Below are 24,420 nucleotides of genomic sequence, written 5' to 3'. Positions count from 1 at the left end.
GAGACTTTATTTTCTCGTCTAGAAGGCTCTTCTCAAGAGATGTACAGAAAGCAGGGACCAGACAGTGATGGAGATGGTTGAATTGATCCAATTTGCAAAAACTCTGAAATAGTGCTTGCCTTTAATTTGATTGGGAAAATGTGATTTATTAATAATACAGCAAATGGTGTGGAGACAGCCTCTCATTTTCAAATATGCACTGCTGTGGTTTCACAGCACATAAACATTTATGGCTGGATGTAAAAGATCACGGTGCCTGAGTCCTGAAGTACTGAGGCATTGCTGAACACGGCAGTGATGCTTGAATAGGAATGACCCAATGGACTTAGGGAAGCCCTATGCTCCATGCATTTATTTTAATAACACATCGGTTATTGAATGAAGGCTATGAAATGGGAGGGACATGCCAAAATCCTGTAAAGTTGGACTTAGGTCCATGAAGCCAACAACTATCTCTCCTCCTCCAAGTCTTTGCTAAAATATCACCTTCTCAATAAGACCAAATCAACCACTCCTATTTAACACTACCATCCTTGGGTCACAATGCAACATATGCCCATGGATGTGTGCTGATTCTCTTTTGCACAGAACTTCCTGTTTCTTTTTTCCATTTCTTCCTTTATTCAACAGCACTTGGACCTCAAATACAGTATATGTTCCTTATATATAGATTTCTTATAGGATTATTCTTTATTGTCAGCTTCTCCCTACTATAATGCTAAGTTTCACGAGGGTAGCAGTCTTTTTCTGTGTTGTTCACTAGTACCTGCCAAAACCTTAGAATAGTGACTAGCACACCGTCAGACGTTCAGTAAATATTTGTTGACTGACAAACATCAATTCAGAAAGGTGTAGGACCTAACAGTAATTTTTTCTGCCTTTGTTTTGAATGATGGCTGGCTCTTGAAAACTCAAACCCCTGTCCCCTTTCACGTGCTTGCCTTTATGCCAAACATTTAGTTTATATATGATATTTGAATCAGTCTTTCCCACCACTATGACTTCAAGACAGTAAAGATTCCACAACGTATAAGCTTTTTTAATGGCTGATAAACAAGTGTGATAGATTAATGCAGAAGCTCGTGGAAAAAATGCTGGGTACTAATCGTGAATTCTGATTTAGCAATTGTTTGGACCCTTCAAAGCACAACTTTCAATCCCAGCAGACTGAAAGCAGCAGAATGTTTGTGATTATGTTTGCTTTTACAAGTTTAACCGTAATCATCAGTGTAGGAACAGAGTGCACCAAGCCAGCTTTTCTAAATTATGTACAGCCAATCTCTCCCTTTCAAAGCACCAGAGTGCTTCTGACCTAGTTAAATTCCTGCCATTCTGAACATGCTTAATAAAAAGACTTTTCTTTTTTTTTCTTTTTTTTTGATTCTCTATACTCACTTGTTGCCCAGTAACCAGGAAGATTGATCCTTCCTTTCCGTGTACCACTTGTCGGTAAATGTGGTCGAGAATTAAGAGCTCACTCCAGCAATTCTGAAGCAGTTTCATTTGGTCATCAACCTATAAAAGAAATAGAAAAAAAAATGGCACAGTTATTCACCACATTTTTTGTCTTTGCATAATTTTCTGCATAAGAGAACTCGCTATAAGCCAAGAACTCTCCGCCGACGGTTGCCACAGCATAGATGCTTGGGGTTTACACCGCTGCTCCTGAAAATCATTATTTTCATTTGGACAAATACGTTTTAAGCCACGTATGAATACTTAAGAGTAGTATTTATAATCAATGAGCTGCTAGGAAAAGGTCCTCCATTAGAACGGTCTGTCCAACGTTAACAGAGCTATTAGAGTTTGCTTATGGGAGGTACAGGCGCCTCACTCTGTCCTCAGTAGACCCCACTGGAATGACCCCAAATAGCCTGTGCTTATGTGTCTAGAGTTTAATACATTGACCCAAAGCTGAAATAGTATATAGATACTTGCAAGCTGACAAACTGAGAAGATTTATATAAGAGACAACTAGCATGCCAGCACAAATGACTTTTGGAGACAGAGGAACACTGCCATGCTTTGTCATCAGTGTTGATCGGAAGTCCAAACCTTGCTAGACTTTGAACCAAACAATCACCAGCCATAGTCTTGATGCTACCCTGCATTTGCTTTACGATTTGGACGATTTTCCCACAAACTCTCTAAACTTCAGTTTCCAGAACTGAAAAATGAACCAAGAACATTATCTCCCTCAGAGGACTCCATGAAGAAAATGAAATGTGCTGTGTCCCAGTGGGCATTTTATTCTTATTTCATCTTGTCCTCCAGGAAACTGGATTCTTCAATGACAAACCCATACCTATTTCATGTACAGCTCACATATCCACGGTCTAAATGTGACGAGCATATTCACCCAATCATATGGCTACTTGTAATAGTTTGTTCTTCATTCCGTAACATATACCAGCCAAAGACCCTGGTTTTTCCAAATGTGGTGGCCACCTCTAGACATACACTGTGTATTTATAAAAATAACATCTGACATTGAGATGTTGCTTCATAGTTTTTAGCGTTTTTTGTGCATTGGTTTAGACCTGACTGACAGAACATGCCTTTGAAGTTAGCCAAGCTGGTATCATTCTATTCAATTTATTCTATTCAATTTAAAAATAGGGTCTCAGAGAGGTTAAGTGGTATGCCCAAAAAATTTTCTCTCTCTCTCAAGTTCTAGGTTGTCTCCAAATTACATGAGGAGGTGCTAAAATTTTTTTTTTAATTTTTTTTAAAAAAATTTTATTTTATTTTAGAGAAAGAGTGTGTATGAGCAGGGGAGAGAGAGAGAAAAAGAAAGAAAGAGAGAGAGAGAGAGAGAGAGAGAGAGAGAGAGAGAATCCCAGGCAGGATCCATGCTCAGTACAGAGCCTGACTCAGGGCTTGATCCCACAATCCTGGGATTGTGATCTGAGTTGAAATCAAAAGTCGGACTGAACTTCCTAGGTGCCCCAATGCTAACGTTTTCTAAGTGAAATTAATTTGACTTACTTTTAACAAATTCATTTAAAAATTTTTTATTTTAGCATTTATTTTTTGAGAGACAGAGTGTGAGTGGGGGAGTGGCAGAGAGAAAGGGAGTCACAGATTCTGAAACAGGCTCCAGGCTCTGAGCTGTCAGCAGAGACCCCAAGCAGGGCTTGAGCTCATGAACTGTGAGATCATGACCTAAGCCAAAGTCAGATGCTTAACCAACTAAGCCACCCAGGCACCCCGTTAACAAACTCATTTTCAAGTGGCCATTCAATGGAACTCTGGATAGCTTGTTGATTCTTGGGAAATTTCCACTCATACATTCATTAGTAGTGAGTTTGTGACTAACTTTATTTCCATGAGTCTAGGACATTGTGAATATGTTCAAGAGAGCACTGAACTCATAGTACAAAGAAGGATTCAAGGCATAGTTCTATACTTCCCAGCTATAAGAACTTGGTCAAGTCACTTAATTCTTTCGGACTTATTTCCTCACTTAAAAACATGAGATAGTTTTTGTGAGGATGAATTAAGACTGTGGGTGGGAAATTCCCTTCATAAAACGTAAAATAATACACAAATGAAGAAATAACAGAGGGCTCCTGCTTGGTAGACCACATCGATTCTGTGGAGAAGGAGAAAAGTGGTAGTAGAAATTGAAACTACACGAAACTACAATCAGGCTCTGTGATCAGGAAAAGGCTCCCAAAACACCTCCATCAGGAATACTTTGAACCAGGGACTCCTAGGTGGCTCAGTTGGTTAAGCATCCAATGCTTGATTTTGGCTCAGGTCATGACCCCAAGGTTCATGAGTTTGAGCCCAGCATGCAGCTCTGCGTTGACAGTAAGGAGCCTGCCTGGGATTCTCTCTCTCCCTTTCCTTCTGCCCCTCCCCTGCTCACTCTCTCTCTCTCAAAATAAACTTAAAAAAAAACCAAAAAACAAAAAAAAACCACATACTTTGAACCAGTTAGTCTGTTCTGACAAGAAGAATTTCATTCAATTAGCAAATAAGATGTTTTTAAGAGATGATTGTGTGGTGGGTATGAGTGCCAGACCGGGGATAGAACGGTGAACTAATGTGGTCTCTACCTTGTGAAAATGGCTCTCGTGGGGGACGATGCTCACTCAACTACTACTTAGGGGTCTAGTGGCCATAGGAGGTCATGTTCTTCTCTCCAGGAAAATCCCCAGAGTGACATGTGGTGTAACAGGTCAGGCTTTGGGCAGCAGTTAATTAGATCCACCTACATGTTCTCCACAAACTGTTGTCACAAGGAGCTGGGGCCAAATGTACCAGCAACATACATGTTGTAGTATCCAGGGCAGAGTCCCAGAATTCTCTCATATGCTTGGGGTGATTTCAAAACAAATCTTACTTTGCTCTACTGGGTCTTATTATAGTCTCATTCCAGCAAAAACAAGATCAGCATCTTATTTCAAATTTATCAGTCTGTGAGGGCAATTTGGCTCCCCTGTATGTTTCTTTGTTTTGTTGTGTGTGTGTCTGTGTGTGTCTGAAGCTTTAATTATTTATTTAGCACTCTTTTCAGGGAAACCGAAAAGACTCCACCCTGAGATTGTCTCCCCAGAAACAATTATTATACATGTTCATGTTGCAGATAATTTCAGCATGGGTGGGGGAATACAGACATGTCAAAGTGTATTTGTTATTCCCATTTTAGAAAAATGAAAGAGCCAGGAGATTATCTGCGGGCCACACAGAAAAGGAGAAACGGTGAGTGAAAATTAAAAGCAGCATAGTTTTGGAAGCCATCTCATTAAGGGGTTCTTCCTCTTCATTTGCATGTTATGGTCCCTTATTTTCACATAGAACATGACACAAAGACTGCCGTAATAGTTTTCCAGCATCAAACCATGTTCCAGTTGTAAAACAGAATCAGACTTCTGGCCTTCTTTTCTTTGGGGATGTTGAAGATACACTTCCAAACAATGATATATTTTTGTCTCGTGTTCAGAAAAAGAATGGGGTGTACCATTTTCAGACTTTATGCCTTACTCTGTGTGTGTGTGTGTGTGTGTGTGTGAGAGAGAGAGAGAGAGAGAGAGAGAGAGAGAGAGAGAGAAAAGGAGAGAGGGAGAGAGAAAGAGAAGAGTGCCAGCCAATTGCCAAGGAAGATACCAAAGTTCTGCTTTCCTGTATCCTCTGTTAAGTTTTTTTTTAATGTTTATTTATTTTTTATTTATTTATTTTTTGTGAGAGAGGACAAGCACATGGGGGAGGGGCAGAGGGACAGAGAGGGAGACACAGAACCCAAAGCAAGCTCCAGGCTCTGTGCTAACAGCATAGAGCCTGATGTGGGGTTCAGACTCACAAACCGTGAGATCATGACTGAAGCTGAAGTCAGTCGCTGAACCGGCTGAGTCACCCAGGTGCCCAATCCTCTGTAAGTTTCTTACTAAAGGGCTGGGTATTTCTTCATCCCCATTTCTGCCTGCAGCTGCCTACATCCAGAGGCAGTAAGAAAATAGGTAGGCTTTTAAAATCTGCATATTTCCTGGTTCCTCAGCTTCTTCAGAAATTGCAAGAATAGGTGAACCTGTCTGTTTCTCAATATGAGCACTTGATTTTTGGTTTTATATTTTGTACTACTCATGTCATCGGATCTCTGTTGTAATGCCCCTGTTTTCACAAAGTACTGTAATTGCTTGTTCATGTGTGTGTGTCTGCCCTCCGTGAGGACGGGGCGGAACGTCAGGCCACAGATCCTACAGTGCCTACCACAGCACCCGGCAAAAAAAAAATGTACTTCATAAATGGTTGTTAAGAGGGAAAACCTTCCCTTCTGCAAGTTTCTGCTATTCACCTGTGAATCTCTGGTACCTAGCCCACAAGATCAGCAAGCAACTCCTTCAGTGTTTGTGGAATAAATAATAGTCTTTCCCCAGCAATGAACACACGAGTAACTTATATCCGACCCTTCCCACGTGGGCTGGCAGGTCTGGACCCTCGGCTGCCCCTTCATAAAGACTTCTTGACTGATTGTAATTTTAACACTCTTCCTGAGCAATTGATTCCTTGTTTTAACACTCTCTGAGGGGGTTTTCCATGCCAACATTCCATTTCATTAGTTTCCATAATTGATTATGCAATATTTCATGTTATCTTGAAATTGGTGAGTATGCAGCTTCACAGTGCTCTGGGTGGCACAGGTTTTATGCAGCTCTATGAATAAAAGGGCAGGGTAAATTTGATGACCCACTTGCTCTCTATCTCTAGATAAGAAAAGCTGGCAATTTTGAAGATATTTTTCCTTTAGAAAGCAGAGTTATAGTGACATGGCATGGGAGGGGGAAGAAGAGAAAAATAATCCACTACTTTGAGTAAATTCTCCACGTATCAATGCTGTCAATAAATATTTAGGGGGCATCTGGGGAGCCTAGAAAGGGAACCAGTGGAGTATAATTTCCATTATATATCAAAACCTCTCACTAGTTAGCCATACCAGCCTCATACAACGCTGTGTTATCAGCTGTAATAAAAGGAAACACTTCTCTCAGAAACCTAGTTACTCATCACAGAAACTATTTATATTGACATTACAGGTGAGTGTGTAAAAGAACACAATCCACATATTGTTAATGAAGCACACCTCCCACAACCCAGGATGTTAATCATTAGAAACTCATGCTTTCTCATAAGAACAGTGAATTTGGGCAAACAATTAGAGAAAGAAAAATGTGTAGAACTTTCTCAAGCCCTCATTTAATTTATCAAAACCTTTCTGTTGCCCCCTCCCGTTTATCTTTTAATAGTCTGGCAACAAAACTGATTTCACTTTTCCTCTGGCAGGGGGATTTGGAAATTGACATCATGAATCACTGTGGTTAAATTTTAAGAAGGATATTTTTAGGAGCACATTCTACTGACGTGCATTGGTAATTGAAAAGTGGACGTGGACCCGTCTATTTCTGATCATTAAGTCTGGTGTTCTGGGCCGCGGTTACAAACTTGGCTGAGGTGAATGCATCAGACACGATCCCTGCCTTCAAGAGACTCACAGTCCAGGGAGAGGAGACAGAAGTGTAAATCTGCTATTATAATCACACATGCAGAAGAAAGCTGAGGAAGTCTTTACCCTGCTTTGCATCCCAGGGGGTCAGGGAAGCTTCTGAAAAGAGGGCACTTAAATACAGGACTTAATGTTGTAGAATCACTTAATGAACTTTCTTTTTTTCTTTTTCTCTCAGTAACTCCTGTTAGAATAATTCTTAGAATAAAGTATTTAAAAACAATGTGAAGATTCTTCACAATCATGACAAATAAATCCAGCTATTATTTCATTTTTTTTCTTCCTGGCAGAAAGGGAAAAAATACCCTCAAAATGAACCTCCATTTTTTTATACTTCCTTTTGTGACAATGGTGACATTTATAAAGGCATATTCAAAAGCAAGGACAGAAAATTCAAAACAAATCAAAATCAACTTCACAAATCTTAACGGGAACGTGCTCTGGGCAAGGCAGGCACACAAGTTGCTTTAATCTTTTACTGTTTTTATAAAGAACACTGCTGATTATCTGCCTCTGTAATAAACTGCTACAAAGTCCAAGAAAAAAAATGATTTCACATTAACAATGATTAAACAAGCACTAAAAACAATACTGTACAAGAGAAATAACAGCCAGTAAAACTCCCCTGTCAATTGTTACAATGCCCCATAGATTTATGGCCAGAAGTTCTTCTCTGCCCTGAGATTACTGAAGTGGCTCCAGTATACTGTCTAACTGGGTTTCTCCTGGTTCATAACACAAAGACGGACCTGTCAATGCTTGGCCAGCACACTGTACTACTCTGGCCCTATTCTATGTTTCTTGAGTGGAACAACAAAGGATTCCTCCCCCTCACCCCCCTTGATGTAACCTCTCAGGTCATGGAAGCAGGAGGTAGAGGGGTTTCACTATGATATCTGTCCTTTGTCTCCATTCCACCAACCCCTTCCAATCTACACTCATTTCACCTTCCATTGAGGCCCAACAGCCCACAGAATCCAGGATCTCTGTAAGTCTACCTGCTTCTCCTTTTGTTCTCATCCATCATATACAGAGTCACCAGCATTATTTCTCTCAAAAAGGGAGAAACTTATAAACACAAACCTCTGGACATGAACCTCTTCCAAATTCCCTAGATTTCCATTCTGAGATGTCCACCAAACCAGACTTCCCTGAGCAGTGTATGCTGGGAACAGTTACTGACCAGCATGCCTGCTGATCCTTCAGCCTAGGGGGGCCTCGAGTGGCCAGAAGCTAGGGGAGTAAAGAGAAGTAAGTGGCTTTCATGCAGCTGATATCCTTAATCTCCAGAGAAGTGGGGCCACCTCAGTCCTGCCCCACCCTCCACATAATTGGGTGTCAAGTTAAAGAGTGGAGTGCGGTTGGGAAATGAATAAGATAGCTGTCAGCACAGAGAGAAGACAGGAAATAAAACAGACCAGCCTCTACTTCTTGAACACTCAATCCAGAGTCACTCAGCAAAGGCAGTCAGAGGCCCCAGGCCAAGGAACCCCAAAGGAAACCACCCTGTCACCCAGGGTACAATAGCAAGGAATGGTGTGATTTGTGGTAAAGGTCTTCCATCAAAAATTATTAAATTTCTCTCAAAGTCTAATGCATCCAAAGGGAAGTTCCATTTATCCAGAACATTCATATGGCTGGTATACCTTATTTCCTAGAGATGTCACATGCAGGATTTTTTTTTTTTTAAGTTTATTTATTTATTGAGAGAGAGCACACATGTGAGATGAGCAGAGAGAGAGGGAAGAGAGGGACAGAATCCCAAGCAGGCTCCACACTGTCAGCACGGAGCCCCATCTGGGGCTCGAACTCACAAACTGTGAGATCATGACCTGAGCCAAAATCAAGAGTCAGATGCTTAATCAGCTGAGCCACCCAGGTGCCCCACATGCAGGATTATTTTATTCAAAGATGTGCTAATGCCAGATAATCAATGTCAGGTTTTTTTTTTTCATTTAAATAAATGTGAGATAATTACATAAGTGGGAGACATCTTTGAGGTTTGGAGAGAATACTGCACAGTGTATGTACCTGTTAAATACCACTTGAATTGTGTATCATCAGAGACAGCATAATGGAATTCAGCCAATTTCTTTCACATAGCACAGTAGCTATGGTCTCAGATTTTTAAGGACAAATTTTTCCCAGCTTTTACCCCTCCTCTTATCCACATTTCAAAAAGCTTCTTGTTGAAAGATCAATTACTTATAAGCTAATAGTAAGCTCATCATTTTGGGGGGGGGGGTAAAATAAAAATGTGCACACAGTGGTGCTGGTAGTCTTTCTTGTTTAAGTCTACATATACATCCACATATAATTTATGTGATCTGATTAAGGCGGACACAAAACACTAAAGAGACTATTCTTCCTTGTGGCTTATAAAATGCATTGCATTCCACTGCTTTGAAGCCAAAGCATGTACGTATGTAAAGAGATGGGGGAAAGAGAGTTTCTGCCACTCGTAGAAAGTTAGCTATGTTGATACTTTCTCTGAGAGTTACTTTGACATGACAATTCAGTTAGCATGATGGGGTGATTCTTCCATGTGGTTGTGGACTTTTGCAAAGTAAAGAAGACAGGAATTAGAGTAGTAATGAACTTCATGGCCAGCCTAGCCCGATTTCTGCTACTGGTATTAAAAAGGCTGGTCTGTATGACAGCATGGTTAATCTAGGAGTCACTTACCTTGTCAGATTATGAACATATCCCAATCAACAATAAATCAAACAAAATATAGCTGGGTTTTACTGAGACTTGAATGAATATAAGACGTTATCCTCAAGGAACTTATAAATGAATTGAACAAGTAAGACATATCTATGCCAAGTAATTAGTGTATAAGGCAGCATACACAGTGTTAAACTATGGAATCAATGACTTGAAAATGAATATATAATACTGTGTGCATGTCTGAGTTGTATGTATAACTGAGTTACATATGTAATAACTCAACTTACTATATTTATTTATTATAACCGAGTTATTATATGTATGTATAAAATGCCATATCCTTACAATATTTAAAGCAGTTTATATGTACATATAATAAAAGATGAATAATGGAATAAATGAGAAAGTGAAGATAAAAGGAAAATAAAGGTACAGTGACAAGTGGAAGCCAAGGCTAGGATCAGTCCCTAAAATCAGTTTCATAAGGGTGGTTTCAGTTATTGGAAATGGGCCACAGTTTTGGTTCCTTATAGCCAGAGCACCATTACTAACATGATTTGCAGTGTGCATGAGATAAAATCTGGTGACCTGCAAAACAGCCTATCTTAGTACTGGACACCTGTGAGAAATTTCTCTGTGAGTTTTCCGGGGAGGACTCTGGATAATGCAGTAAACTAAGCTCAAACAACATCCTTAAGTGCACACGGTATTTAGCTTCACAGGGAGTGTTCCTTCTAAATTTTTTTTAATGTTTATTTATTTTTGAGACAGAAAGACAGAGCGTGAGCGGGTGAGGAGCAGAGAGAGAGGGAGACACAGAATCCGAAGCAGGCTGCAGGCTCTGAGCTGTCAGCACGGAGTCCGATGCAGGGCTTGAACTCACAAACTGTGAGATGACCTGAGCGAAGTTGGGCGCTTAACCATCTGAGCCACCCAGGTGCCCTGGGAGTGTTCCTTTTAAAGCCAATGACAATGTTAAGAGGGCACAAGATAATTTGGTCCTGCAGCACAAATTTCTGATGGTCTGTTTTCCAAAGATAAACTGGGACAATCCAGAAATGGAGAGAATGCATGTATTTTAGGCCCCTTCATTAATAGCATAGTTCAGGACCATTAAACACTGTAAAGGAAATATATGAGCTTTGTAGCTCGGAAACATGGATTCCTATCTCGGCACTCCTGACATGTAACTTTGGGCAAAGAATTCAAACTCTTCAAACCTCAGCTGCTCTCACAGCTTATACTTAAATGACATAAATGTAAATGTGCCTAGCTGAGTAACAGGCACATACAGGCACCTTAATAATGCTAGTGAAACTTAAATCTAAAAAATTAAAAGCAGGCAACGCACCGGAGATGCGAAATGAAGTGCAAAGGAAAAAATTTCAGGTGATGGAAAAGGCTGATGAACGATTAAAGAAAAATATTTTAAGGCAGATTAATGTGAAATATTTTCCAGTGCTTTCTCTTGCTGGGTGTTGTTTCATTTATGACCACTACCTGTTTCCTGTTCTCTAGTTTAAAAATCTCCTCTGTATAATTAAAGCAATGTTCCTCACATGTCCAACCAGGCAGATATTATTCAAGCAATGAAGACAAAGCCCTTTAAGGATGAATATATTTTCTTTTAGCTTGGTTGGAATGTCCAGAAAGCATTTGTGAATATGGTGATCATTTTCAGAATGTCTGTATTCTTCATTATTGCCTGAAGGCAGTAATACCACCAGCCACAGAATTCCAGGTATGTAGCAGGCCCATTATCTGGACATCAATGATTGAGGCATAATTAAGGAGCATTTTAGCTGCCCTACACCTTGTGAAATGGGCATGTTCTTGAAGTCCTTGGGATACCAGCGTAGAGAAGAAAGGGAGAAGCTGAGGATATTCCGGTGAGTGTGCTCTGTGACTCCCTGAGGTCTTAATGTAACTTCCTTTGTAGACTACATTTCACAACCAGAAAAAGAGTTTTCAGAAGCTAAAATGTCCTTGGGTCCTTCTTGGCTGGCCGTTTCAATCAGGCAATTGGCCAAAGAAAGGAGGAAAGAACCCAAGTGGCCTAAATATCACTCACCAAAAATACAACTGAAATTAGGGCAGAGGCAAAGGAGAGGTCCTTAAGGACCATCCAGTGGTGGGAATTCACTGGGTACGAAGGCTCCTGGGAGAATTCCTCTACCCAGCTCCCCAGCGACACATGGATGACCTAGTCTCTTCACACAATTTACATTCTCCCTTCAGGTCACAGAGCTAAGTACATGGTCAATCCAAGCCTTTAGAGATACTCAGAAATGGATTCACAGAAAGTGGTGACATTTGAGGAAAGAGCTCCAGGAGTCAAAGGGTCAGCCCCCAAGGACAGAATAACCACCAATTTCTGCTTTGTGAAAAACCTCTCAATGGCGTATATTCAGAAATATACATGCTCCAAACTCAGCATGTTAACAACACTAATAGCTTCTATCTAATGTCCCGTCTGGGACACTATGAATGGCATCCCTTCACGCTGTCTGAATTGAGGGCATCCCCATATGGATATATTACGAACTACACCCTGGTCCTGGGCGCACAGTAGGTGCTTGGTTAATATTTGCTTGATCAACACTGAAAGGACCTAGTAACCCCTGTAGTTTAATTCCTTCATTTTAAAAAAGAGGAAACTCAGGATAGGTGGGGTGTGATTTACATAAGGTTACTCAGGTGCCAGAAATGGAATGGGAATACAGGTATTCTGAATCCTAGTCCAGTGCCCTGTCACTATGCTTTTGTCATACAGGAATAAAGAATAATCTTATTTTTTCTCTGGAAGTTTATTTTTTTATTTTTTATTTTTTTGTAAGTTTGTTTATTTAGAGAGCACCCATAAACACGAGCAGTGGAGGGGCAGAGATACAGGGAGAGAGAGAATCCAAGCAGGCTCCATGCTTAGCACGGAGCCCAACGTGAGGCTTGATCTCACAACTGTAAGATCATGACCTGGGCTGAAATCGAGAGTCGGACACTTAACTGACTGAGCCACCCAGGCACCTCCAGAAGTTTATTTTTTTAATAATACCGTCTCAATTTCTTTCTTGCAGGGAAAGAAAGTAACAGTAATTTAATTTCTTTATTTCAAACGTAAAGAAGTTTGTGATTTGAAAATTAAAGGCTTTTGGAAATGTAAAAACATAGACACCAAATGATAGAAGCTTGGAATTATTTGAATGTAAAATGTAGAGAGATGATCTCTCCTATTTGAGGGGAAAGACTATGCAGGTGACTTGGATGGAAGATGAACTAAAATTGGGCATTTACTTAATCCCAAGGGTGTCTGTTTTATGCCCCAATTTAGGTAAGAATGAGATTTTTTTGGGTCAACTAGAATCAAGAAGGAGAAGAATCCTAGAGAAATAAGATTGCATTCACTTCATATTTTCTTTTAAGGTATTCAGGGAAAATAACAACCTCATTTGATTCTGAGGCCTTTTTCCTAGTAGCCCACATACAACTTTGTCAGGATGTGTCTATTTGGTCACAACAGAACACGTGTGGCACTCCACCAGTAGTCCATGGGAACCACCTGCCACCAGCTGTGTCCGCTGGAATAGCATTTGGGACCACCTCCCCTCAAATCTTTTGGCCCTGGACCTCTGCACAGTGGTGCACCTAACTTCTTGGTGCTCCTGTGTGTCATCACTGAAAAGGATGGGTAGCCCCTTTCTGGCCTAGCCCCAGTTCCAGAAGACCCAAAGGTGAACTAAATCATCACATAACTCCTGGTTGCCTATGCCCTTTCCTACAACCCTCTGCAGCTTGGAATGGTGGAGTATAGGACTCCTGAGCCCAACAAAGGGCCCAGATCTAAAAACAAGTGACATTTATTATCACGGAAACATAATTCACCAAAACTGTACAGCACTAATTTTGATCAATTTTTTTTAGTTCCCCAGTTCTGGCCATTTAAAAGGGGTAAACATTCTACGCCAGCTGCAAACAAAGTGATTCTGGAATCAAAATCACATGACCTAGATTTTTAGTAATATCACACCTTGCTCTATTGCACCTGTGCATGAGGTGGATGTGCCTTCTGGTACTATTTCCCTTTATTGCTACTTTCATATTGTTTCTATTCTAGATTCAGGGAGGGAAACATGTAGGTTATGACACTGCACTGCCTCCTCCCTACCCATCCAACACATCCCTCCTATACACTCCCTAAGACTGAGGAATTGCCTGTTGATTCTGTTCCCAGGAGGCCATGATGACTCTCTAAGTCAATCTGAGGCCAATCTCTTTACGTCTTCCTTATTTCTAGGTGGTCTTTCCTTTATTCACTCTTAGTAAACTCCACAGCTCTGGTGTTCCTATCTGAATAGAAAGATGAAAAGTAGCAAACTGATTTCTGAGAGAACTTACGGCTAGCACAGCTATCCTTTCACACAGGTTAGAAGTTCCTACAAAGATGACTGAGAAGGGAAATGCAAAGTATTGAATTCCATGTCCCTCATTATTCTCATCGTAAAATGAGAGGAAAACCTTTTAGATTGAAGGGTGGCTTCTCTAATGGAGGTAAGTGAGGGTGGGGACATAAGCATCTTCAAAAAAGAAGAGAGAATGAGAACCCTATTCAACCCCATTACCTCCGGGCTTCACACAAAAGAAGTTAGTACCAAATTTAAGTAATTAAGTAAGTATGGATCACACAGCAAATGGACATAATATTTATAATATATATTATATATCCTGTAATATGTATAGGATGAAATGACTTACATTTTCCACATACAGCACTGTTTTTTGAGAGAAAGTACTCTTTGGAGAAAGAACTGTTATCTGTTCAGAGATACCACATTCTTGACAGTTCAAGGACATGCTGTGCCTACAGAGTGACTGCGTTGACTATTTTCTTGTAGTAGGCTGGCTGATTCATATCAAATAAAGTAATTCAGCCAACTCATGAAGTCAATTAATTTTTTAATTGAACAGGCCAACAGTTTCCAGATTGTGTAGACAGATAATAGGCCTAGAGATGGGATATTACAACACATACAACGTATCAATCATACAGCAGTTCTGTTTTCACACAGCTGGTCGTACAATTAGTGCTGTATTGTATCTAATATTAAGAAAGCAGCATTATGGTGTGGGTGGAGTCCTGATAATTGGAATAATAAAAATGCAGCAACATGAGCATATGTTTTTTAAATTAGTCTGTCACAAGTCCTTCTCTTACTGATGTTGGCCATCACACACAAGTTAGAAAGCAAAGGGTTTCCGGGGTGCCTGGGTGGCTTAGTCGGTTAAGCGTCCAACTTCAGCTCAGGTCATGATCTCACAGTTCATGGGTTCAAGCCCCACATCGGGCTCTGTGCCCATAGCTCAGAGTCTGGAGCCTGCTATGGATTCTGTGTCTCCCTCTCTCTCTGCTCCTCCCCCACTCGTGCTCTGTCTCTCTCTCTCTCTCTCTTTCTCTCTCTCAGAAATAAACATTAAAAAAAAAAAAATTTTTTAAATAAAAAAAAAAAAAAAAAAAAAAAAGAAAGCAAAGGGTTTCCAGGTCCAACATGAGCTGTTTTCCTATTATTTCTTCGTGACCAATTAGGAATTTCTCCTGCCAAAATAATATTTTTGCAATCCTTGTTGACTATAATTCAGAACTTGTAAGATACCAAATAACAATCATAACTCACTCACAGGACGTTCCTAAAATATTCCACCAATGGAGGACCTAGCCAGGTGATCAACGTTAGCCGGATTTGTGCAGCACTGTCCTATCCCTGTTCCCTGAGGCCCCATTCAACTTTGTCTGAACTGCCAGCCTAAGTATTGACCTAAGTATTCTTGCTTCAGACTCAAGCTTCTTTCTTTCAAAGCAAAATTTGGTTTGAAGATGAGGAAAATGAAGTCTAGGGGAAGTCTACAGAGTGCAAGGCCAACTGCTCATTCCTGTGCATAAGCACTGTGCTGGGCCTGGAAGGGATTCAAGGATGAAAAGGAAACACTTCCCAATGAGCTTAGAACCAAGTGCAATGAAAATAATGAGGTTGGGAGCTGTGGGGGCTGCGGTTTTCCCAATATCCACAGTTTCTCTTGGAAACCATGTCTGAGAGTTGGAGGACTCTGACTGTGTTTCTGTCCAGTCTCAGTCTGGAATCTACACACCTTAAAAAAAAAAAAAAAAAAACAGGGAATGTTGCTTGTTGGCTTACTTCTACCTGGTTTCTAGAATTCACATGGCCTATTACTTCAAAGAGGAAGTACACAAAGGTCACATAAATGTTTTACGAGCTAGATGCACCAAGTCACTACTTCCTCAGTGTTTCTGCAATTAAAGGATAACATAGAAAGAAATGGCAGCAAGTTGGAGCGCCTGGGTGGCTCAAGTCGGTTAAGCATCCGACTTCGGCTCAGGTCATGATCTCCCGGTTCGTGAATTCGAGCCCCACATTGGGCTCCGTACTGACAGAGCCTGAAGCCTGCTTTGGATTCTGTGTCTCCCTCTCTCTCTCTGCCCCTACCCCGCTCATGCTCTGTCTCTCTCAAAAATAAATAAACATTTAAAAAAAAAGAAAAAAAGAAATGGCAGCGAGTTTGACAAAGAGGAACATAGGGGTGACTCCCGGGTGGCAGGCAGGTGTCTTTTAATTAAGAAATGAACTTGGCAATGTTACATTTTAAAAGCAAATCTTCTGCCTACATTCAAACACATTGAATTCCTACACTGATCACACATGATTTATAAAAACTACAGAAGGAAAACAACACTGCTCATAGTAGGAAAGCAATCCCTTTCTCTTAAAACCCTTTTGTCAGAGTAACTGATAAACAAGTGGGAGATCTAACTCAAGGAACCAAAACCACGCATAACTGAGGATTGTCAAAACCTCCACCTTCTGCCACGGGTGGCGGCCCTGCTAGAATCCTCTGGGTCAGAAAGCTATCCATCTCCATTCACACATGAGCTAATCAGTTCAAGGGGGGAAGCGCCAATGAGCTCTCAGATCAATATGGTGAAATATGGAGATTGATCTCCTCCCAGAGTGAGTGCATTAATGAGCTCCTCTGTGTGACCTTTGCCCAGTGGTACAAATTAGACTTCGCCACAAACCACATTCTTGAATGGGGACCTTCAGTCTTTGCTCGTTTTAATAAAGCACACTGTAGGGAGACCTCAAAGATGACTACCAAAAATTATAGGGCATATTATGTACAAAGTAGGTCTTGCAGAATTAGTATATTATGTTTGAAATTATGGACAAGACAGCCTAAATGCATACTTTGAAAACAAAGCATATTCTTTTAAAAAGCACCTCCCTTTCTTTCATTCTTTCTTTCCTCTCTCTCTCCCTTCTTTCTTTCTCTTTTTTTCTTTCTTTCTCTCTTCCTTCCTTTCTTTCTTTCTCTCTCTCCCTTCCTTCCTTTCTTTCTCTCTTTCTTTCTTTCTTTCTTTCTTTCTTTCTTTCTTTCTTTCTTTCTTTCTTTCTTTCTTTCTTTCACTAATGGTACTGGATATCTTTCCAAGCAGGATGTCCTATTAATGGGTTCACTTCATCCGTTCTTAAGAGTTCAGGGAAATACAACTGTGCTCAAGGTCTGGGCTTCTCAAACTTGAAGACACCTACAATTCACCTGGGAATCTTGTTAAAATGGAGGTTCTGATTCAGCAGGTCTGGGACTAGGATTCTATACATCTAACAGGCTGAGCAGTGAGGCCAATTCTGATTGAATATACCATATACCACCCTTCAAATAAAAAGCTCTAGAAAATCCTAGCAAATAAATACCACTCCCTCGCCACATGTGTCTGTGTGAGCACACACACTGTCTCACTCACACACCCATTTTAGGCATAGGAATACGGTTATGAGAATAATATACTCTGATGGCAAAGAGTAAGAGCTTTGGGATCAGACTAACCCGATACAAACCCAGGCCCCACCAGTGGCTAACAGATGAATGTAACCTGGGCAAATGACTTAAATCCTTGAACCTTACTTTATTCCAGCTTAGTCAAATTCTAATTAATATCGACACGTCCTCTTCCTGTACCTTTTTGTGAGGCTCCATTGAGCTAATGCACACACAGAACTTAAAACAAGGGTTAGGTTTAAGAAATAACAGCTATTATTAGAGTACGTCAGTGTTCTTCCATGAAAAGTCAGATCTAGTCCTTGACCCTTAGCTTGGTCCAGTGTTACAAAACAAATTATACTTCAATGAAATTGTAGCTACAGAACTGTAAGATACTAAGTTTGTGTTTGGTTTTATTTATTTTATTTCTGAGGGATCTGGACCTCAGGAGAATGAGCACAATGGTAACAAGCTGCCCTTTAGTGGCATCTCAAAGCAGTCAAGACCCAGGATGTCACCAGTGTGAGTGTGGATGTATGGCTGGTGAGAGGGCCAATAGTGACATACAGGGAAAACATGTACCTGTTTGTCAGTGACCTACATACACATACATCTGGGCTGCCCCCAGGGCTACACCCTCCCCCTTGAAGATTCTACACCTCTGCCCAGGGGAGCAACTTCACAACCACTGGTAGTCAGAGAGGGTTTCTTTTCCCCTATCTCTCTTGACACTCCACTTACTTGCTGGTTTGAAAATTCCAGTTTGGGAACTGCATTCAGTTGGCATTCAAGCCTTAATCCCTATGAATGAGTAAATACCACAAAGGTATCAATATTTAAATCAGTGGTTTTACAAGTGTGGTCAGAGGGTCCAAGAGGTTAAAACTACTTTCCCAATTATACTAACTTGCCATTTGCCCTTTTGACCCTCTACCTCTCATGACTATACAGAAGCTCCAGGATGTAATGACATCATCACTTTGGTGGCAAATGAATTGCATGCTTGTGAACTCTTGTGTTTTACCCATTTCTCCTTTTTAACTCCTAATACGTTAATATTGGTAGTTAAAATGCACATAAACTAAAGGTCTTCAGAGTCCTCAATCATTTAAGAGAGTCCTGAGATCAAAAAGTTTGAGAACCACTGCTTTAAATCAATTATCAATCATTTCACATCAAGATAAATAAATTTCTGACAAGTTAACAATTTTATGGAGTATCTACTGAGTTCAAAACTCTGTTCTAGGGTTTGTGAGAGAAAACACTGATAAGTAAGAGACAGGGATGTGTTGGGGAGACAGACATAAGCAAGTAACACTGGGGGAAAAGGGAGTAATAATAACCGAGATTTTATCAGACCGTCCTAATTTCAAGTAGTTCCATGACTACATTTAGACTTGCCAAATTAATGGCTTTGAGTTTGGTGGTGGTGGAATAGATCTATCTATATCTATATATCTATGTCTATGTCTATGTCTATGTCTATGTCTATGTCTATGTCTATATCTATATCTATCTATATCTATATCTATCTATATCTATAAGCTAAAATAGAATAATGAACAAAATACTGTAGTAATATAGGGAAGAGAGTAATTGATTCCAGCTCAAGCACCCAAGGAAGTTTCTTGGAATTCATATTTGAACTCAACCGTGTATGATAAATGCTGGGAGGGGAATCTAAGCAAAGAGAACAAGGTGAGCCAAAGCACAGAGGTATAAAGACGGCTAAAGACGTGGGGAAAAAGATGAGCACTTGTGTGTGTCGAGAGTCAGGGAGTGAGCTGTGGGGTGAGAGATGAAACAATAATGGTAATGGGATACCATCTGAAGAGTTTTACCTTTTTCTGTAGATGCAGTGAAAAGTTGAGAGTGCCTTGATCAAATCAGAAAGCTTAGGGTAACAGCTGGAAGAAATGTGTTTAAGGAGAATACAGGGAAGGAAAGGAGGCCTCTGGGAGGTAATGTTGATCATGTTGGTAGCAGACATTCATTTGTTCAGCCAGCAGTTCGGAATGTTACAGTAGAGTCTGGAGAGACGGTTCAGCATAACTGTGTGTGGGGGTGAAATCACAAAGAAGAATGTGTAGTGTGCGAAGAAAAGGAGATTAACAGCAGCTGAATTAGAGAAAAGTACCACTTAAAAGTTGGGTAGAAGGAGAAGAAGCCAGTGAGGGAGACTCGCGTGGAAAAATCAGCAACATTGAGTAGTGACCAAAAGTCTGTTTCAGAAGGAATGTCAGGGATGCAAAATGAGAAAGAAAGTTGGCTGAGGCCACTGATAATGTTTGAGATTCATGAGAGACATTCCCATGGAAAAGTGGAAGTGCAGCCTCCCTGCTGGCCCAGCTTGAGAACTCCCCATGCCCCCTACACCCCCTTACACCCTCCACCACCACTCCCAGCAAGATTGGCTGTGGAGACACCAGGAAGAGATGGCATGGCCACCATGTTGGGAAAAGGCAGGATGGTGAGATGGAGAGGACTGGTTACAGAGGTGGTTTGTTTTGGGCCTTTTAGGAGGGGGGCCTTGCACATCCCTGTAACTGATGGGACCCAGTGGAAAAGGAAGATTGAAATGCTCGCACAGCATGAAAAAACTGATAGAATTGAGAGAACATGAGAGGGACCGTTCAAGTGGGAAAATTAGAAAAGAAGGAAACCTTCAGACTCCATAAAAAGAAACAGCATTTTTTTTTAAGTCAGCACCACACCCAACATGGGGCTTGAACTCACAACCCTGAGGTCAAGAGTTACATGCTCTACCGACTGAGCCAGCCAGGTGCCCCAGAAAGGACACCGAACTCAGCACAAATCTGAACCTTTCTTGAAATAGGGCTTGAGAGGGTTGTGCACCTGTGTGTTGCTGCAGGAGAGTTGTTGGAGGAGCGGTGTGTGTGTGTGTGTGTGTGTGTTGGTGCAAGAGGGAGCATATTGATGAAGGGAGGATGCATGTGTGTTGGTGCATGAGGGAGTGTGTTGATGGAGGAGGGATGTGTGTGTGTGTGTGTGTGTGTGTTGGTGAGGGAGGGAGTATGTTGAGGGAGGAATGTGTGTGCCCATGTGTTGGTGCAAGAGGGAGCATATTGATGGAGGGGGGGATGTGTGTTGGTGCAGGAGGAAGTGTGTATTGATGGAGTAGGGATGTATGGGGGTGTGTGTGTTGGTAGAGGAAGAGTTTGTATGTGGTGAAAACAAGGCAAACAAAAGTCAGAGCTCAAAGGCAGAAATCACCGGAATAAAGCCCTTTCCCCTTCATCTACTTCAGAAACTAAAATTTGCTTAAGATTTATTTCTTTCTCCCCAGTTTTAACCCAGGTCAGGGTTAGAGAGAAGGGGACTCACACTGTTGCGCTTTTCTTCTCCTTTGGGGACCTCTATTATTGTATTCACCATACTGTAATGTAATTATCTGAGGTTTTTTATATCTAAAAAAGCTTCCAGAACTCATTCTCTCTCCACCCTCACATCTTTCCATTAATAACAGACATAATTACTTGGCATAAATAAACCTTAGTTGACATACTAATAAAAGAAATACAGAAAGTCACTGAACAACAGTGAATGAATCATATTTGACTCTTACAATTCTTTTCCTTCTCTGCACCCTGACTCCACCCAGCATTTCAGTATACTTACCACAGAATTAGATTAGATAGCTGGTCACCTCACAAACTACTCTTTCCTTTTTCCATCTTCAGTGGTGACTAGGCACTAAGGGGGACTTACATCAGACCCAGGCGAAATGGGAAATAGAGACTCAAAACTGTCTCATAAAATGCCATTTAGCTATAAAGCAAATATCAAATGCACCTGAATAAACATAAGTGTTGGTTTGAACAATAAATCGTGTTAGTCTTCAGCAGGGGTTTCTTTATAGTAAAATTTCCAAAATGTATTCTCGCTTTGATGATGTTGAGGTACAAGTTCATGAACAGCATTCAAGCATCTCCACGCCGTGCCCCCCCCCCCCATAGCATATTCACACATAATTTCACATGCGTGTATCCTCCTTTCAAGGATAGAGACCATTTCTCATTCATCTCTGACTAGGTCCTAGGACCATGCGCTCTGCAAATACTATTTAATTTAAAAAAATATCATGTAAACTATACATTATCTCTATTTTATGGATAAGGACACTACAGTTAAGTCACATTCCTAACAGCATATGGCCAGCAAGTGGCAGAGGTAGGATTTGAGGCTGAGTTTGTTTGACCCCAGATCCCACCTAATTTCTGTATCAGGAGGCCTCTGTTGTGGTAAGAGGGAAGTAACTACCCTGTGCCTTACATCATGCCAAAGTATTTGCCAAGTGAATCTCATTTAGCATCAGAGACTTTCAAGCATTGATGAAGGAAAGATGACACTGGTATTACTTAAACATACACTCCCAGCATCTTGATTTGGGTTAAATCCTTTTATCCCACATAAAACCTTTGAAAGAACTAACACTGTGTTTTACAGATGAGGAGACTGAGCCTTAAACAAGCTAAGTAAATAACCCACAACCAGGAAGCTCTGACCCTCCCTCTCCTGTCTCTAAGAGAAGGCAGGTTGCTCCTAGATTAGCAATAGCTCCAAAGAGGTAGAAACATGAACTCACACTAGAACCTCCTCTGGGGAAGAACCTGGATACTTTTGCCTGTTCATCATCTTCAAGTCATTTGACCTGGTGTAAAACTTTTCACCATGGGGCCCTGTGACAGAATTCTCAATATATTAGATTTTAGCTGTGTTAAACCATAGCATTGTTTTGTAGGTAGAAAACTGGACTCCTTTTCGTAAGTAGATTTGTTTTCCTGTTACATTTTGTATTTAGGGGTATAGCACACTTTGATACTTCATTTTGTTATGCCAAAAATGTTCGTTGTTATTGTATTATCAAATCGATGAATTAGAGAGAGGTTACTATAAGATTAATGCATTTTTTAATGAAGCTGCACAATATAACTCATTATTCTCTAAGAATGATGGCAGGTCTATGAAATTTACACAGATAGGAGCTTTGTGAGTCGAAAAGAAGGTCTACAAATGGGTATCATTTAGCTGTAACAGGAAAAAATATTCCTAAAGATTCTATCAAGCTTTAAAATCATTGTTTATTCATATGCTTATTCGTATGATTTCCTGTATCTGTGATTAATTTACCTACATAAAGTTACTAGCTCTAAGTTTACGAAAAAAATATTATTCTTCTTAGTCATTTTTTTTTTCTTTGACTCTGTGCTTCAGAAAGGAACACTATTATCCTTGAACATACCAAGAGAATGTACTTGAACGCACGATGTATACAGACTAGAACTGGTGAAGTCTTCTGGAGGCTCCAACAGAGAAGAAACCTTCCATTACCTGCATTTTTCATCTTTGATTAGGCTACTTTGCTGAATTACAAATGCTTTTTATATGTTAATGTAATTATTCTAAAAACATTCATAATGCCGGGGCGCCTGAGTGGCTCAGTCGGTTGAGCGGCTGACTTTGGCTCAGGTCATGATCTCACAGTTCATGGGTTCGAGCCCCGTGTCAGGCTCCATGCTGACAGCTCAGAGCCTGGAGCCGCTTCAGATTCTGTGTCTCCTTCTCTCTCTGCCCCTCCCCTGTTTGCTTGTAAGCTCTCTCTCTCTCTCTCAAAAATAAAGAAAACTATTTTTTTTTTTTTTAATTTTTTTTTCAACATTTTTTATTTATTTTTGGGACAGAGAGAGACAGAGCATGAACAGGGGGAGGGGCAGAGAGAGAGAGGGAGACACAGAATCGGAAACAGGCTCCAGGCTCCGAGCCATCAGCCCAGAGCCTGACGCGGGGCTCGAACTCACGGACCGCGAGATCGTGACCTGGCTGAAGTCGGACGCTTAACCGACTGTGCCACCCAGGCGCCCCTAAAGAAAACTATTAAAAAAATTTTTTTTAATCTTCATAATCCCTAAAATATATGTAAAATAAAATATGTTCCTCGAGAGAAGGGATTCTGTCTATAATCTTTGCATGCAATCTCCAAGTCCTAAAACGTTAACTGCACACAACTGGCACTTGGTAAGTATGTACTGAATAAAAAAAGTAATCTTAAAAATACCCAACCAGGGGCACCTGAGTGGCTCAGTCCATTAAGTGTCCAACTCTTGATTTTGGCTCAGGTCATGATCTCACAGTTTGTGGGACTGAGCCCCACATTCGACTCTGTGCTGACAGTGCAGAGCCTGCTTGGGATTCTGTCTCCCTCTCTCTCTCTCTCTCTCTCTCAAAATAAACATATTTTTAAAAAACTTGACCGGGATGCCTGGGCGGCCCAGCTGGTTAAGCATCCTACTCTTGATTTGGGCTCAGGTCACGATCTCACAGTTCATGGGTTCCAGCCTCGTATGGGCTCTGCACTAAATCATCATGGAGCCTGCTTGAAATGCTCTCTCCCTCTCTCTCTGCCCCAGCCCCACTCATGCACTCACTCTCACTCATTCTCTCTCTCTCAAAATAAAGAAACGTAAAAAAAAACCAAAACAAAAAAAACACCTGACCAATCCTACGAACAGTATAAACTGTACATTAATAACTTCAACTGTAAAAATGTGAGGAAATCTTGAGGTCATGTTGGTTCAGCAGGTACTTGTGATCACACACAGGACCTAGTCTTTCATTATCCAGGAACAATTAAGAGACTATACAGGAATCCACAGAATGCATAAAAAAACTTATCACTTGAAACAGTTTAAAAAAAAACCATGTATACTCACATATTTAAATTTTAAATTACTTAAAAGTGATAAGAAAACTTAAAAGAAATATGAAATAAGAATTGCACTGAGAATTACTTGGTTAACAAATAAGAATATTTGTTACTTAAGAAGAGAGGCAGCTGGACCCAAACCAAATGGTAATGTTATATGTCAATTATAGCTCAATAAAAAAAGGTAACAATT

At 40.6% G+C, this 24,420-nt stretch overlaps 1 protein-coding gene across 5 annotated transcripts in view; it reads right to left on the bottom strand.

The window, feature by feature from the left end:
• NR5A2 (nuclear receptor subfamily 5 group A member 2) overlaps positions 1–24,420 on the bottom strand; it is a 139,752-nt gene that overhangs the window by 63,322 nt on the left and 52,010 nt on the right. For all 5 annotated transcript variants that reach the window (XM_058700234.1, XM_058700235.1, XM_058700239.1 and 2 more), the window contains one exon: positions 1,396–1,515. In XM_058700234.1, the coding sequence (XP_058556217.1) occupies positions 1,396–1,515 (120 nt within the window). The remainder of the gene's footprint in view (positions 1–1,395; positions 1,516–24,420) is intronic.

This window comes from Neofelis nebulosa, chromosome 15 (genome assembly GCF_028018385.1).
Source record: "Neofelis nebulosa isolate mNeoNeb1 chromosome 15, mNeoNeb1.pri, whole genome shotgun sequence".
NCBI classification, from domain to species: domain Eukaryota; kingdom Metazoa; phylum Chordata; class Mammalia; order Carnivora; family Felidae; genus Neofelis; species Neofelis nebulosa.
This window is presented reverse-complemented; position numbering and strand designations above follow the sequence as displayed.